This window comes from Erinaceus europaeus, chromosome 18 (genome assembly GCF_950295315.1).
Source record: "Erinaceus europaeus chromosome 18, mEriEur2.1, whole genome shotgun sequence".
Classification (NCBI taxonomy): domain Eukaryota; kingdom Metazoa; phylum Chordata; class Mammalia; order Eulipotyphla; family Erinaceidae; genus Erinaceus; species Erinaceus europaeus.
The window spans coordinates 67989939-68006794 of record NC_080179.1 but is presented as its reverse complement, the minus strand read 5'-3'; the positions used below and the strand labels follow the sequence as shown (position 1 = coordinate 68006794).

General features: G+C 39.3%; 1 protein-coding gene across 3 annotated transcripts in view; it reads right to left on the bottom strand.

Annotated features, from left to right (window-relative positions):
- Positions 1 to 16856, bottom strand: part of EPC2 (enhancer of polycomb homolog 2) — a 126771-nt gene that overhangs the window by 10964 nt on the left and 98951 nt on the right. For 2 of the 3 annotated variants that reach the window (XM_060178094.1, XM_007522234.2), the window contains exons 7-10: positions 15902 to 16093; positions 12008 to 12097; positions 10382 to 10527; positions 9930 to 10273 (exon numbers count right to left, since the gene is read on the bottom strand). In XM_060178094.1, the coding sequence (XP_060034077.1) occupies positions 9930 to 10273; positions 10382 to 10527; positions 12008 to 12097; positions 15902 to 16093 (772 nt within the window). The remainder of the gene's footprint in view (positions 1 to 9929; positions 10274 to 10381; positions 10528 to 12007; positions 12098 to 15901; positions 16094 to 16856) is intronic. The other variant, XM_060178095.1, reaches the window with a different exon arrangement.

Genomic DNA, 16856 nt, shown 5'->3' with positions numbered 1-16856 from the left:
ACAGACAACATTGCAATATCCCAGACAGATGCAACATATTTCTTTTAGCAAAAAAAAAATTCCAAATTTCCTCGGGAAACATTTTAATACACAGGTAGTACTCTCTTCTACCCCCCCCCCCCCCCCACTCCTTTTAACCAGAGCACTGTTCAACTCTGGCTTAGGGTAGTGGCGGGGATTGAACCTGACAATCCAAAGCCTCAGGCATGAAAGTTGTTTGTGTAACCATTATTCTCTCTCGCCAGATCAGAATTTTCTCTTTTTTACATGCAAGTATGAGATTCTGTATACATTAGTGACATACCTGCCTTTCTAAATATTTTGTGTATATAACTTACACTGTAATTCAAGGTACAGCCTCTAATCTTTTTATTTTCTATACAATACACAGGGTTCATTAACTATCTTAGATATACAAGATTACTTTACTCTTCAGATGAATCCCTTAGAATACTTGTTATCATTCTTGGAAAGGTGGTCTCTGATTTCCAAGGACCTAGCAATCTGTCACTGCATCATTTACTTTTCAGGGTATGTAGTTCCTGTATGAGGGTGTGACTAGTTGTCTTATCACTTTTTACCATATTCTGACAGTTAAGCATCAAAAACACATACTAATAAGCATAACCACAGACTTTATACTGGAGTAATAATTCCAAAGCCCGAGAATGACTATTTCTTAAACTTTAGCTTATAGAGGTATTCTTAAGTTTATGTGAATTATTTACAAGTACTTGTTAATTTTCTAGTTTCAATGGTGAACTAAAAGGATCTAATAGAAGCAATTCCAGATCTTCTGCGTGACCAACCACATGAGTATGAAAATAAGATTTTTGTACTAGTGCCTTTTAAAAATAATCTTTTAACTCCTCCCATTCCCATTTTGATAGAGGATATGAGAGAGGGAGAGAGAGAGAGAGAGAGAGAGAAGAGAGACACCTGAAGTGTGCTCCACTGCTCATGACATGTCCCCTGTAGGTGGAGACACGGGGCTTAAAGTCAAGTCCTTGTACATGACAGGTAACGAGCATAAGCTACTGTCTGTACCACCACCTGGTTGGCCAACTCCTGCCCCCCCCCAACTTTATTTTATCTGATAGGACAGAGAAAAATTGAGAGGGAAAGGGGATAGAGAGGGAGACAGACTGACATCTTCAGCAATGCTTCACCGCTCATGAAGCTTACCCCTGCAGATAGGGGCTGGGGGCTTGAACCCATGTCAGTGAACATGGTAATATGTGTACTTAACCAGGTGTGCCACTGCCCAGCTTCACCCCTCCCCCAATACCTCTAACTTTTAATGCAGTGTCTCTCAAAAGTGAGCTAAGATGATGAATTTTTGGGAATCAATTTCTTCTTTCTTTTTCCTTTTTGGTCCTTGCCAGGGATTGACAGAAGGAGAGAGACAGACATCAAAGAATAGAACATTCTCTAGAGTAGGGAGGGGCCTAGAGTAGGTAGAGGTAGGGGTAGGGGTAGGGGTAGGGGTAGGGGTAGGGTTTTTTTCTTTTTTCTTTTCCTTTTCAGACAATTAAACCTATATGACACCAAACTACAGAACATGGAAGAAATGGAAACATTCCTAGAAATATATAACCTTTCAAAATTGAATCAAGAGGGACTAGAAAACATGAACAGGTGAATCACAGTTAAAGAATTAAAACAGTCACCAAGATCCTTCCCAACAATAAAAGTCCAGGCCCAGATGGTTTTACAGATGAGTTTTACAAAGCCTTCAAGTTAGAGTCATAATCTTTACTTTTTAAACATTTTAATTTATTTTTTCCCTTTTGTTGCCCTTGTTGTTTTATTGTTGTAGTCGCTGTGGGTAGGACAGAAAGAAATGGAGAGGAGGGGAAGACAGAGAGGGGGAGAGAAAGGCAGACTCCTGCAGACCTGCTTCACCGTGAAGCGACTCCCCTGCAGGTGGGGAGCCAGGGGCTCTAACCGGGATCCTTATTGCCAGTCCTTGTGCTTTTTGACACATGTGCTTAACCCGCTGTGCTACCACCCGACTCCCATATTATCGTTACTTTTTAAGCTCTTCTAAAATATTGAAGACACAGGAATACTTCCTTCCACATTCTATGAAGCCAACATCACCCTGACACCAAAATCAGACCGGGACAAAACAAAAAGAAAAAGAAGGGAGTCAGGCGGTAGCACAGCCAGTTAAGCGAATCAAACATACCAAAAAATTGCAGAAAATTGAGACATTTGCACATGTATCAAAATCGTGGCACGAAGCGCAAGGACCGGCACAAGGCTGCCGGTTCGAGCCCCCGGCTCCCCACCTGCAAGGTGATCGCTTCACAAGCAGTGAAGCAGGTCTGCAGCTGTCTTTCTCTCCCCCTCTGTTTTCCCTTCCGCCATTTCTCTCTGTCCTATCTAACGACAACAGCGTCAATAACAACAATAAAAAAACAAGGGCAACAAAAAGGGAAAATAATAAGAAAATTAAAAAAAGAAAACTACAGACCAGAATCTCTGGTGAACACAGATACTAAGATACTAAACAAAATTCTAGCCAACTGGATACAGCAGTTAAAAGGATTGTAATCAGGAGGGGGGGTTTGGGAGGGGTAGCACAGCAGGTTAAGCACACATGTGGCGAAGCACAAGGACAGGCGTAAGGATCTGGGCTCCCCACCTGCAGGGGCTTGCTTCATAAGAGGTGAAACAGGTCTGTAGGTGTCTGTCTTTCTCTCCCCCTGTCTTCCCCATCTCTCTCCATTTCTCTCTGTCCTATTCAACGATGATATCAATAATTACGACAACAAGGGCAACAAGAGGGAAAATAAATAAATAAATAAGATTGTACATCATGACCAAGTGGGATTTATCCCAGGGCTGCCAGGTTGGTTCAATATATGTAAATCTACCAATGTGATCCACCACAGCAATCAAGCAAAAACCAAAAACCTACAAAAACCAAAAACCTAAATAGATGCAGAGAAGGTGAATTCATTATTTTAATAGCTTAGTAGTATTCCACTGTGCATATATTCAACTTTTTCAGTCACTCATCTGCCCAATATCCCTTCATGATGAAAACACTACAAAAAATGGGAACAGATGGAAAATTCCTTAACCTAGTGAAGATAATATATAGCAAACCTTCAGCCAACATCACACTCACTGGTGAGAAACTGAAAGCTTTCTCACTTAGTTCAGGTACCAGACAGAGCTATCAGCATTACTATTAAATATAATCTTTGAAACAGACAAAAAAAAAAGCCACCCCAAAACGGGGAGAGGATATAAACAGAATATTCATCAAAAAAAAAAAAAAGAGATCCAAAAGGCTAAGACATGAAAAAATGCCCAATGTAACTATTGTCAGAGAAATACAAATAAAGACAACAACAAGTTACCACTTTACTCCTGTGAGAATGTTAAACATCAGAAAGGATAGTAACAACAAATGTTGGAGAAGTTGCAGGGGTAAGGTAACCCTCCTGCACTGCTGGTGGGAAGGTAAATAGTCCAACCCCTGTGGAGAGCAGTCTGGAGATCTTTCTAAAGGCTAGAAATGGACCTACCCTACCACCTTGCAATTCCTCTCCTGGGGATATAGCTTAAGGAATCGCACATACCAAAAAATTGCAGAAAATTGAGACATTTGCACATGTATCAAAAACTGTATTTACTGCAAACTATTAATCCCAATAAAAATAAATTTAAAAAGAAAAATAATAATTAGAACATGTCTAGATAAAAATAATTAACTTGTAGGCTCCAAAGTCCCGGGTTCAATCCCCTGCACACCATAAGCCAGAGCTGAACAGTGCTCTAGTAAGTCATTATTCTTCCAATAAAGAAATGATTACTCCAATAAAGGAAGCAGCTTTAGATAAAAAAAAAAAAAAAAGGCAAACATCCCTGAGTGTAGTAAGGAGTGTGGGTTCTCACAGATCAATAGCATTAGAGCCGTAGTCAGAAGAAAGAAAAAAAGGGGGTAAGGTATATTTAGATAGAGTTATGATTTAATATGTATCAATAATAACAACATTAAAGTAAAAAAATTCTAGGTCACTATGACTCAAGTTCAGATTTTAATTTAAATGACCTAAGGAACTGAGGCTGTAGCTCAGTAATAGAGTGCATGCCTCACACGGTGAGATTCTGCATTTGACCCTTAGTGCACGCGCGCGCGCACACACACACACACACACACACACACACACACACACACACACAGACTGACAAACTTAAGAAAGCTGTGATAAAATATTACTGCTGAATGCTTTAGCTTTGCAGTTTGGATTTAAATATTTCATTTGCTAGGAATTCCTTATTGGGAAATATCAATAGAAAATTCACTAATTTGGCTACCTCAGTGATATAACCACCAGGCAAAAATATGGTCTTATATGAGTCCTGCTCCTGTTAAGAGACACAGGAGAGTTGGGGAGAGAGCATAGTGGGTATGTAAAAAGCTTTTCAAGTTGAGCCACCAAAGGTCCACGGTTCAATCCCTGGGGCCACAAGCCAGAGCTGAGCAGTACTCTGGCAATAAATAAATAAAACACACCAAAGTGAAAGACTGGGGTGGGGGAGGGTTCAGGCCCTGAAACATGATGGCAGAGGAGGACCTAGTGGGGGTTGTATTGTCATGTGGAAATGTTATGCACGTATAAAACTATTGTATTTTATTGTTGACTGTAAACCATTAATCCCCCAATAAAGAAATTTAAAAAAAAAGGACAAGAGGGAGAAAAAAATATGTATAGGTTTGTAAACCAAGACTGCCTCAAAAGCAAGTAAAAATTGTTGTTCTTTACATAAAAAAATAAAACCTGGGAGCTGGGCGGTAGCACAGTGGGTTAAGCGCACGTGGCGCAAAGCGCAAGGACTGGTGTAAGGATCCCAGTTCGAGCCTCTGGCTCCCCACCTGCAGGGGAGTCGCTTCACAGGCGGTGAAGCAGGTCTGCAGGTGTCTGTCTTCCTCTCCCCCACTCTGTCTTTTCCTCCTCTCTCCATTTCTCTCTGTCCTATCCAATAATAATAAAAACTACAACAATAAAACAAGGGCAACAAAAGGGAATAAATAAGTACTTAAGATAAAAAAAAATAAAACATAAAATATTCATTTATAAAAAGAAATCTACATGCTTTCATTACCAAATCTACTATGGTGAGCAGAAGAAATCCACTAAGAACAAGGCAAAACTATTAAAGACATAGGTGAAAAGCCAAGTGTATGAAAACTCAATTCTTTCCTGTATGTCTAAAAACTTTAAATACAACTTTATAAAACCTACATAATTGTTTAGGAGCATGAGGAAATTCTATCGTATTCACTAAACGATAACTAACAAGATTTGAGAAACCATGTAGTAAACAAAACTTGTACAAATGGGTAAATAAAGTTGCCAGTTGTTGGCTTACAAAAATAATGTTAAAAGACATGTTTATTATATACTTACTTACTTTTGCCATATTCTGAAACAAAAGAAATTTGCTAAAACAACAAAAAAGCTGGTTGCTTCAGTAACTAGAGGGTTTATTACCAGACAAAACCCCTTCTGGGGCTGGGAGCCAGCTTTCTCAGTAGAGTGCACACTTTACCATTTACAGGGACCTGGGTTCAAGTCCCCAGCCACCACATGGGAGCACTACAGGAAGGGCAATCCTTCTAAGTGGTGAAGCAGCACTGGTGTTTCTCCTTCCTCTCTCTTTCATCCTCAACAAAAATAAAAAGAAAAAGGTATTTGCAGAACTGTTTAATCACAAAGCCCCCAAGGGGAAAGAGTAGATGGCATAATGGTTATGCAAAGAGACTCACATGACTGAGGCTCTGAAGTCCTAGTTTTAATCCCCTGCACCACCACAAACCAGAGGATTAATGCTCTGGTAAGGAAGGAAGGAAGGAAGGGAGGGAGGGAGGAAGGAAGGAAGGAAGGAAGGAAGGAAGGAAGGAAGGAAGGAAGGAAGGAAGGAAGGGGAAGGGAGGAAGGGAGGGAAGGAGGGAGGAAGGAAAGGACAAAGCCCTGGCATTTAAAAAACAAACCTTAAACAAAGTTGCAGGGGCCAGGCGGTGGCGCACCAGGTTAAGTGCTCAAATTCCAGTGTGCAAGGACCTGGGTCCAAACCCCTGGTCCCCACCTGCAGGGGGAAAGCTTCACCAGTGGTGAAGCAGGTCCAGTCCATTCCCTATCTCTCAATTTCTCTGTCTCTATCCAATAAGTAATAAAAAATTTAAAAAACCACAAAGTTGCCAACTTCAGTAACAAATAATCAAGTATGTTAGAAAGACTCTGGAGTTGGGCGGTAGCGCAGCGGGTTAAGCGCACATGGTGCAAAGCGCAAGGGCCAGTGTAAGGATCCTGGTTCCAGTCCCCAGAACCCCACCTGCAGGGGAGTCGCTTCACAGGCGGTGAAGCAGGTCTGCAGGTGTCTTTCTCTCCCCCTCTCTGTCTTTCCTTCGTCTCTCTATTTCTCTCTGTCCTACAAGCACAACAAGGGCAACAAAATGGGAAAAATGGCCTCCAGGAGCAGTGATTTGTAGTGCAGGCACCGAGCCCCAGTGATTACGTTGGAAGGAAAAAAAAAAAAAAAAAGAAAGAAAAGACTCATAGAATCTAAAAACATGGATCCTACTATTTGGCTGTAAGAAAAGATGAGATCTTTTTTTTTTTGCTCCATGGATGGGAACCAGAGGACCATACTACGTAAAATAAATCAGGAAGAGAAGGGCAAATAGCTTGTGATCTCACTCATAAATAGGGTTTAATATACAAAGCAGGATGGGGAGACAGCATAATGGTTATGTGAACAGACTCATGCCTGAGGCTCCACAGTCCTAGGTTCAATCCCCAATACCACTATCAGCCAGAGCTGAGCAGTGCTCTGGGGAAAAAACAAATACAAACAAACAAAAAAGAAACAAAGCAAGAAAAAAATAAAGGGATTAAACATTAATAACCATGGTCTATTTCAGCAATCCAAGAATTCAAAAGGAGGAGAGGGAAGATGGCACTTTGGTGGCAGTGAGATATATGCTGAAAACCTATCTTGGAGAGATGTTAAATTGTACCCTTGAACAAAATCTTATAAAATAACATTCATTCCCTAAAAATAAATTAAAAAAACCCACAGTGATTCAAACACAGCTTAGCTGTTACTTTAAGCCATATAAAAATCAACAAGTTGTTATGCTGAAGGCACTAAGAGGACAGGAAAAAGTATACAAACTAAAGACTAGTTTTTTCTCTAATAGTAAAAGACAAAAGTAAATACATAAATAATAATGATGGGAGGAGCTAAGGGGGGAGGCTGGGTACAGGACCTGGTGCATGTTGGAGGTGGACCTAGACTGAGGCTGAGAATGTTTTGCAGAAAATTGACATTTTACATATGTATCAAAACCTGAATTTACTGTAAACCACTTATCCTCCCAATTAACAAAAAAAATCTTAGGGCCAGGTGAAGTTACCTGGTAGAATGCACAGTACTAAGCTCAAGGCCCTGGGTTCAAGCCTCTGATCCCCACCTGGAGTGGGTCGGATTCACAGGAGGTAGACAGTGCTGCAGATGTTTCTCCTTTTCTCAGCAACCCCCCACTCCCCAATCCCATCTCACTAAAAAAAAAAATGCCACTGGGAATGTGCAGGTATGCGCCCCAGCAATATCCTTTGTGGCAAAACCAAAACCACTTATAATTACATTTATTTTTTAATGCCATCAAGATTACTGCTGTGATGAGTCCCCTCCCCCCTTTCCTTCCTAGATAGAAGAAAAACAAAAACAAAAAAAGAAATGTGGCGAGAGGAGGAGGAGAGACAGAGAGAAAGAGGGAGGGAGAGAGAGAGACACCTGCTGACTGGCTTCACCTATCATGAAGCTTCCCCCCTGCAAAGGACCTGGGTCCTTTTGCACTGTAATATGTGCACTTAACCAGGTGTGCCACTAGCTGGTCCCCCGATATTTGCAGCTTTCTGCTACACATTCCAAATAAACTCCATATATAGTTGACTACATTTTTATAGAAAATGTATTTATTTTATATCATTAGTACTGTGTATATATTGATCAATAATATAACTGAAATAATTACATAGTAATCAGCACTGTAATTATGTGACATTGCCACAAATCAGTATAAAAGAAGCATTTATGGTAGAATTTTAATCATGAACGCATTTCTCAGGAAATTTATTACAAATCTACAGAGTTAGTATAGAGAGGCTGGTGGTGGCATGCACAGTTGAACACACATGTGAGCATGCTCAAGGACCCGAGCTCATGCCCGTCTCCCACCGGCAGGGGGAAGCCTCACAAGTGGTGGAGCAGGGCTGCAGTGTCTCTGTCTCTTTCCCTCTCTATCTTCCCCTCCCATCTCAAGTCCTCTCTGTCTCTATCCAATAATAAATACATGAAAAATACTAAAAGAAAAAAGAAATAAGCTGCAAATATCTGGTCATGTTTGATGAGGAACATACTAAAATAAACTTGGTATACAAGAAGCAATCTCTGGCTAAGTTTAATTCTCATGTAAATGTCTACATATGATAGGTTTTTAAACTCTCTTAGAGAAAAATTTTGGCATGACTTCTAGTACTTGAACACTCTGTTTAAATAAACAGTTTGAACAACATCTTGGAATTGTCTGGTAAAAGATTTGACCTAGTATTTGTGAATTTCCTACTGTCTCAAGATGTGTAATCCTCCTGTTACCTCCAATCTGATATTTATCAATTTCAGCTCAAGAGGTCATTTGACTTCACACACTCACGAAGAGTTTATATAATGGGACACCATTTTCCTTATCTAAGTTCATACAGAAGGAAATTAACAAACTAACTTGGCAGAAATGACATGCCAACTTCCAATCATTCAAACAGATCTACTTTTCCATTACAACTTTTAAACATATGATAAACATATAAGTGTGAAAGTTAGCAAGTTCAGTAGCTAAAGAAACTTGAACAGTATTGTCACCAAAATTCAAGCTACAATGATTTAAAATCATTTTAGAGAAGTTTAACATAATTTCACATATAAAATGCACTATACTATCAAGGAAAGAAACTTAGAAATACATGTTTTACAGAAAGAAAGCATACCAAAAGTATAAACCAAACCACAGTAAGCTTCGTCCCTCAATACCAGGCATTAGTTGCAGTTGCAGACATTATCAAGATATTTGTAAATTAATAACATAAACTTGTATATACATGATAAAGAGAAGCCTATGTACAGAGGAAAGCCAGTCAAAATACATTTAGATTCTCTAGAAATATTATAGTACACATTTTCAGAAAGAAAGCTCTCAATGGTATTTTTAATGAGAAGTGCTTACATTTAAATGAAATTAGTAAATAAAAATGAGACATTTCTTTTTCCTTTCTTTCTTTCTTCTTTTTTATTTTAATGCTGAGCCAGCAGCATTATTGCTGAGGCTCAGTGCCAGCACAAGAAATCTAGTGCTCCTGCTTGCCATTTTTTCCCATTTCTTTTCTTTCTATATTATTTGACGGGACAGAGAGAAATTGAGAGAGGAGGAGAGACAGATGGGGAGAAAGAGAAAACACCTGCAGACCTGCTCCGCCACTTAGGAAGCATCCCCTACAGGTGGGGAGCAGGAACTCAAACCAGGGTCCTTCCACATGGTGATACATGTACTTAACCACCTGGCCCCTGTGAAACGTTGCCTTAACAAGAGCAGAAAGCACGTGCTTTGGTAACCTGGCAACAATTTATGCCCACTCTGCCCATGCTAAGCATTCTACCTAAACATTTACCCTACCAGGTACATATATTAAAAAATCGAAGTCAATGGTTTTCTACATACACCAGGCAGGATATTCTGGCTAAACTGTGAGCCACAGTAATGGGGTTTGGTTTCTTAGGCTGTAACAGAATGTAGGGAAAAATTCCTTTCTTCTGCGGGAATATAAAAATGCACCTTTAAAGGGCCTGCTTACCTGATATGCCATTCTTGCTGGTGTTCAGTAAAGCTACAGATGCTGCAGAAACTCTTTTACTGTTCACAGTCTGCCCTGCTTTCCTTGAGGTACATTCTTCACTATCACTGTCCTGGAAATTTAGTAGCCTTGGCTGGAAACACTGTAGTCGACATGATCTGATATTGCTTAGTATTTCAGAAAGGGACAGTTTATTTTTACAAAGTTTACTAGAAGCATTGGTCCGAGAAAACTTAGAAGCAAAGTCTGTAGTTTGGGAAGAGCTTGAAAAACCATTCAGCATTTCAGGATCTATCTGTTTCAGGACTGGGTCATGTTCTGTGGAGATTCGGTCCATTATGACCCTGAAAAGTAATATAAAACCCAATATTATCTGGAAGAACTTAACTACATTACTCTATATCTTTAGTTCAGGCTCATGAACAGAAACCAAGTCAGTACAACATGTTTACCTGCCACCTCTGCCAATCCGCCTCCTTGCAAACCCTATGCACCGTCTCGGCACTGTGAGTGTTGTAAGGCAATGCCTGTATCTCAGTTTGTCCAGATCTGCCAAATCTGAATTTTCAAAAGAATGGTTAGCTTGGTCCAAACGAGGCTGTAAAGAAAGAAAAATGAAAAAAGCTAAATAATGACAACAATAGTAATCATAAAGAAGATAAGAATAAAGCACAGTTAAAGAGTAGATTAATTAGAATAATTAATTAGGTAGAATAATGTAAAATTAGGGTTTAAATTATATTGACCAGGTAGAATTTCATGAAGCTGAATGGAGTTTGTATACCAAGATTATTCAAGCCGAACTTAGTTTACAAATAAAAACACATGAGTGGGGGGAAATAGCCTAATGGTTGTGCAAAGGGACTCATGTCTGAATCTTTGAGGTCCCAGGTTCAATCCCCCGTATAGCACCGCCATAAGCCAGAGCTGAGCAGTGCTCTATTTAAAAAAAAAAGCACTTAGGGTAGATTTCAAAAGAAAGGCATCTTAAAGATCACTATTCCGTGAGGGAAGTGCCTCAGTGATACAGCACAGGACTTGTAGCATGGAGTCCAGAGTTTCATCTCTAGTACCACATATGCCAGAGTGATAGTGTAGTATTCTCTCTTATTAATCAATCTTTGGGAAAAAATGAGAGCAACTCAACTTTTACACTTATGTAGAAAAGTAAAGGAGATTACGATAGCAAGTTTATACTTCTTTCAGATAAACTAGAAGAAAAAAAAAAATTGAAACCAAAACTGTATTTCAGGAAGGCTGACTCTTCCTTTATGAACAGATAGTCTATTTCTTTGCTTTCCCATTTCCTTTATTCTACTTTTGTTTCCACTTCTGCCATTTCCCCCCAATAATTTATCTTCCTCTCATCAGTATAATGTGCCAACAACTCCTTACTTCTCCTGCATTAACTACAAACACACACGCTAAAAAGTTGGAAATGTTTTAATTTGCTATAATGCAAAATGACAATCTCTACTAGATATATATGCCATCCTCATTACCCTTTAATTACACATTCACTGGAAGGTGAGTATTTCGGAGGCTCATTCCTTGACAGAATGCTAGACTAACTCTTAATAGCACAAATAATAAACAAAACCTCATAATTAATGTGAAAAGTTATGAATGTAATGATTAGGCAAAATGTTGCCATAAGGGAAAGTAAGAAATGATTTCTTCAAGTCTGATACTTGCTGGGTATGTACATGAAAGACTGGTTTGCCTAACAGTAAATTTCAATGAATGTGGAATAGCCATCAAAAGCTGAATTATAGATTCTGGCCTTACTTAGCCTGAGCAATGACAGAGTGATTTTAACAACTGCTAAAACTATACAGGCAAAGCCCAAAGTGAAACTAGATTTCTAAAATCAAAGGCATTAACATTTTCCAAATAAATAAATCTGATATTTTTCAAAAGACTATCCTTTGGTCAACTTTTATTAATACCTGTATAGGGGATAGCAAATAAAAAACTGTTGATGGACTTTTACTTTTTAGAGCAAGACTAAATCACCTTGACATAAGTTACCTGTTAAATCCAGTTCACAAAAACACCACAAAAAATAAAGTTCTTACAGCATAATACTGGCATCCTGCCCGCCTCCTGAAAGCACAGGGACCATCAGGATCGTTTTCTTCTTCAGGTTCAGATACTGGAGATGGTACCTAGAAAAAAAAGAGGTAAAAATTGTCCATTTAGGAGTCATCAGAAGCCAATAAATCAGCCTGTTTAATGATCTAAAATCAGACGCTCATCACAAATAGTAAATCACTCCTCTGCTAAAGTAGGCATTGAATTCCCCACAGAGGAAGAGCAGCCATTATTTTCTATAGTTAAAAACTGTGTGTGTATATACATATATACGATGCAGTGTCAGGGAATGATCCCAGGACTGCACGCATGTGTGACAGTGCAGACCTGTCTCCTGGACCAACTTCTATTCCGTATGTTATTCTGAGAGGGAAAGAAAGAGTTGGGGAGGGGATGAAGAGGCGAGGGAGAGCAACCATCACACTGCTCCACTATCCACAGAGTAATAACTCTGGGGTTGTACGAGGTGTTGCAGAGTGTGAACCCAGGACCCAACACAGGGTAAGGTAGGCACAGCCTAGGCGAGAATGGATTAGTTCTTGCAGTTAAGTTCAATAACCATTTCTGAATAGGTAAATACTATAAACTTAATAAAGTCCAAAAACAGAAAGTAAAAACAGGTTTATGAGAAGCCCCCCATGTCCCTTCGCCCGGGTCCCCAAGTCACAAAGATCTTACATTTTGCTGAAAGGGCAAATCCCTGTTCACACCACTCATTTTTTTTAAAAGATCATCTTTTAAACCAAGAAGACAGCAGGAAAATTCAAAGAAGAAAGAAGACTTTCTAGAGGTGAGCAGACTGGCTGCAGAGAGAAGTGATACGACCATAGCAGGATAGTAGAAGAACAAAGGCTTTCAAAAAGCTCTGACATGCAGGTCAAAGTATCTGCCTAAGTCCACAGGCCACAGTAATCGTCAAGTACTTTCTGACACCAAACTCAGACCAGATGATATACAGGTACACTGCATGGCAGGGACACAGTGCAGTTTAGATTAAATCATACTTATGAAGGTAGGTTTCAGTTGTCTCATCTCACAGTTTTACTTGGGACAATGCTGGCCCAACCACTTTTACTTGAAAAAGTCTGAACCTCATAAATCCCTTTCTTCTTTCTTTGGAGGGGGATTGGGAGGAATTTCCTCTATGCTTCCAAATTAGTAATGACCATGGAGCAGGTTCATCCACAAGAAAGGCATTTGTTTGAGGTTCCATTAAGACTCCTAAACTTATACGGGTGAGGGATCAAGGGGAGAAACAGCAAAAGCCAGGATTTCTTCCCCAGGAAACAAGCCCCAAGCCTAAGATCTGAAAGGAAATCTTTTCTAAAGCCCATGTAGTTTGTGTCACAAAAATCGAAGAAATTCTTGGCAGAAACTGTACCATCCCTTCCCCTTGGTCACCATTCCCCAGGAGTGGATTTAGTCGAGGATTTTAGTTCCAGGATTTAGTCTGATATATAGGGAAAGAACAGAAATTAGAATCAGAAGCATGAACAAGACAGAGTAGCACTGCTCTACTGCAAAGCACTTGGGTGAATCTGTGTGAACCGTTCTGTTTAGCTGAATGTAATGACCTTTTTAGAAAGGAGACCCTGACTTTTAGAAGAGTAACATTCTAAGCAAGGGTCTCACTGATTGATATGCAACTATAAAAATTAATGAGACCTAGTACCAGGACTCAGAGGAACCTAAAGGTTCCAAAATAAAATTTCATGTGGAGTAGGGATTGAAGATTATATAATAAACATTACGGATTTAGAACAGAAATGATGATCCCTAATAGTAAGGAATCTTACTAGCATACTGACTATGCCCTATTACTGGATTGGATGAACTAATTCTAGCAATAAGAGGAAGTTTCTTTTTTACTAACTTTTTTTTTTTTTTTGCCTCCAGTGTTATTGCTGGAGCTTGGTGCCAGTACTACAAATCCACTGCTCCTGGTGACCATTCCCCCCCCCCCATTTTATTGGATAGAACACAGAGAATTTGAGAGGGAAGGGGGAGAAAGAGAGAGAAAAATACAAGACTGCAGAGCTGCTTCACCCCTTGTGAAGTGATCTCCCGTAAGGTGGGAGAGCAGGGACTTGGAACCTGGATCCTTGTGTGGGTCCTTGTACCTAGTACTATGTGTGTTTAACTAGGTGTGCCACCACCTGGTCCCTAGAGGAAGTTTCTATAGTGATAGTCTATAGAATCATTCTTAAGGGTTAGTAATATATAGAGGAACATAAACATGTTCTCATAAATACCACCAATATATGGTTATTGTATATACTTTAACCTAACTATGCCATATTATTTAATATTCTTAATCATTTCCCAGTATATCTAACTGTAGACAGATATCATTTGCCATCTGCTATTATTTCAGTGAACATTCCACTGACTTTTCTCCCCTAGTCCATTATATGCTCCAGTGAATTCAAACTCCTAAGCAGTGTCCTCTACTTACAGTCATTCCCTCCACTTTTTATCTGGAAAACTATTTATTAGGATACTATTTTCCTCCTTAAAATGGCCCTCAAGGGACCGAGTGGTAAAGCACCTGGTTGAACGCATATGTTACAGTGCTCAAGGATCTCAGTTCAAGCTCCTGGTCCCCACCTGCAGGGGGAAAGCTTTGCTAGAGGTGAAACAGGGCTGCAGGTGTTTCTCTGTCTCTCTCCCTCTCTATTTCCCACTACCCTCCCTCTCGATTTTTGGCTGTCTCTATTCAATAAAGAGAATTAAAAATAAATAAAATGGCCCTCTAATCAATAATGACTGATTTTATTAATTGTTTTAAGAGAATATTAAATAAAACAGTAAATTAAACATAAAAGCTGGACAGTGGCACACCTGGTGGAGTGCACATGTTAACATGTACAAGGACCTAGGTTCAAGTCAGAGCCCCCACCTGCAGGGGGGAAGCTTCATGATTGTGAAGCAGTGTTCATGGTGTCTGTCTCTTTCGCTTTCTCCTTTCCCTCTCAAGTTTTCTCTGTGTGTTCCCCTTACCTCTTCCTATCAGCCCCCCACTAAGGTATGTGTGCACATGCGTGTGTGTATCCAAATGGCACTCAGGAACAGAAGCCGTTCATCATGTATAAAAGTAAACTTAAAAAGATGCAAATAAAGGGTCGGGCGGTAGTGCAGCAGGTTAAGTGCACGTGGCACAAAGCGCAAGGACTGGTGGAAGGATCCTGGTTTGAGCCCCCGGCTCCCCACCTGCAGGGGAGTCGCTTCACAGGTGGTGAAGCAGGTCTGCAGGTGTCTGTCTTTCTCTCCCCCCCTGTCTTCCCCTCCTCTCTCCATTTCTCTCTGTCCTAATAATGATGACATCAATAACAACAACAACAATAACTACAACAACAATAAAAAACAAGGGCAACAAAAGGGAAAATAAATATTAAAAAATAAATAAATTTAAAAATAACAAATCATCTTCACAAATTAAAATTTGAATCAATTCTTCTACATTTTCTTTAGGAGCAGCCATTGTCAAACAAATCAGTAAGATTTACACTAGACTATAAAATACAACGATGGTGTTTTAGAGCAAAAAGAGAATCATAGTGAGTATTCTGAAATTGTGCATTAATGTCTTAAGATATTGATGCTCTGGGTTTAGTAATGTCATCTTAAATGATCTGAACATAAGCAGGAGATAGAGACACCCATTTTTATAAAAGGAAAAACTGGAAACCTTCCCACGTTCTGCAAAAGGACAGTAAAAAGCAAATGCCGTTTCAGTGGCTACGTTAAGTGGTGTAGAAAATGTCACTCAGGAACACTGGGTTAAGAGAAGAAAGTTCTGAACGTTCATTCTGTCTTAGAGTATAGTAATATAGAGGCTATAGAAGGAGATGTCTTTAAAATAGTTTTAAAACAAGCACCTGTGGAAATTCATCTTCATCTGAGCTGTGAAAGTCATATTGCTTAATGTCACTCTTATTGATCACAGGCAATGTCTCGGGAGTGGGCTGCTGAGATGTTACCAAAGCCTCTGCTTTAGGCTTCTTTGGGCACTTCTTCTTTTGACGAACCACATCAGAAGCCTCTTCTTTCAAAGACAAATGATGAGGGTGCTGTTTACATGACGATTTTTCCCCCAAAAGGAAGAAATGAAAATCATTTTAGAAATCATTAAAAACTAAGCTGCTCTCTGAAAAACACACACTTTTACCCAGGAGGTGATTTTATCTGTAGTTTTTAATGTACATAAGTTAGTATGTGAACATTAATCAAAAACTTTCATTTTCTATAATTTATGGTTAAAAATAATTATGTTGTTTAAGTTTCCTTTTTATACTGCTAATTAAAACATAAGCTTCCTCTAGTGCAGTGACGGCCAAGCTCAAACCTGGGTCATGTGTATGACAAAGCATGCATACTACCCCAGTGAGCTCCCCTGCCAGTCCTAAGACGTTGGTGATTAAAAAAGAAATGGTTCTATTGAGTTGCTGGAAAAGTCATGACATGTTTTTCTATGTCTTTTAATGCAAAAATGCACCACAACTTTTCTGACAGCCCAATATTATGCCATCCAACCTCTAAGAAGTATTTAAATTCAATTTTAATTTTATTTAAGTGCATTGTACTAATTAATGATGGTAAACAACTATTTTTATATTAAAAATAAATTTGGTTATGTATTCATTAGTTCATTTCTATATTTCCTTGCAATTAAAACAATATTTTCATGGGCTATAGTTTTTTGGGGGGGAAGTAAGCTTATTAGCTAGAAAAAAAGAACATTTCTTTTTAAACTGTCAAATTACTGTCTCAACTAAACAATAGCCAAGCTGTTTTCAAGCAGCCGAGGTACTTGAGAAGTCATCTGGCAAAGAG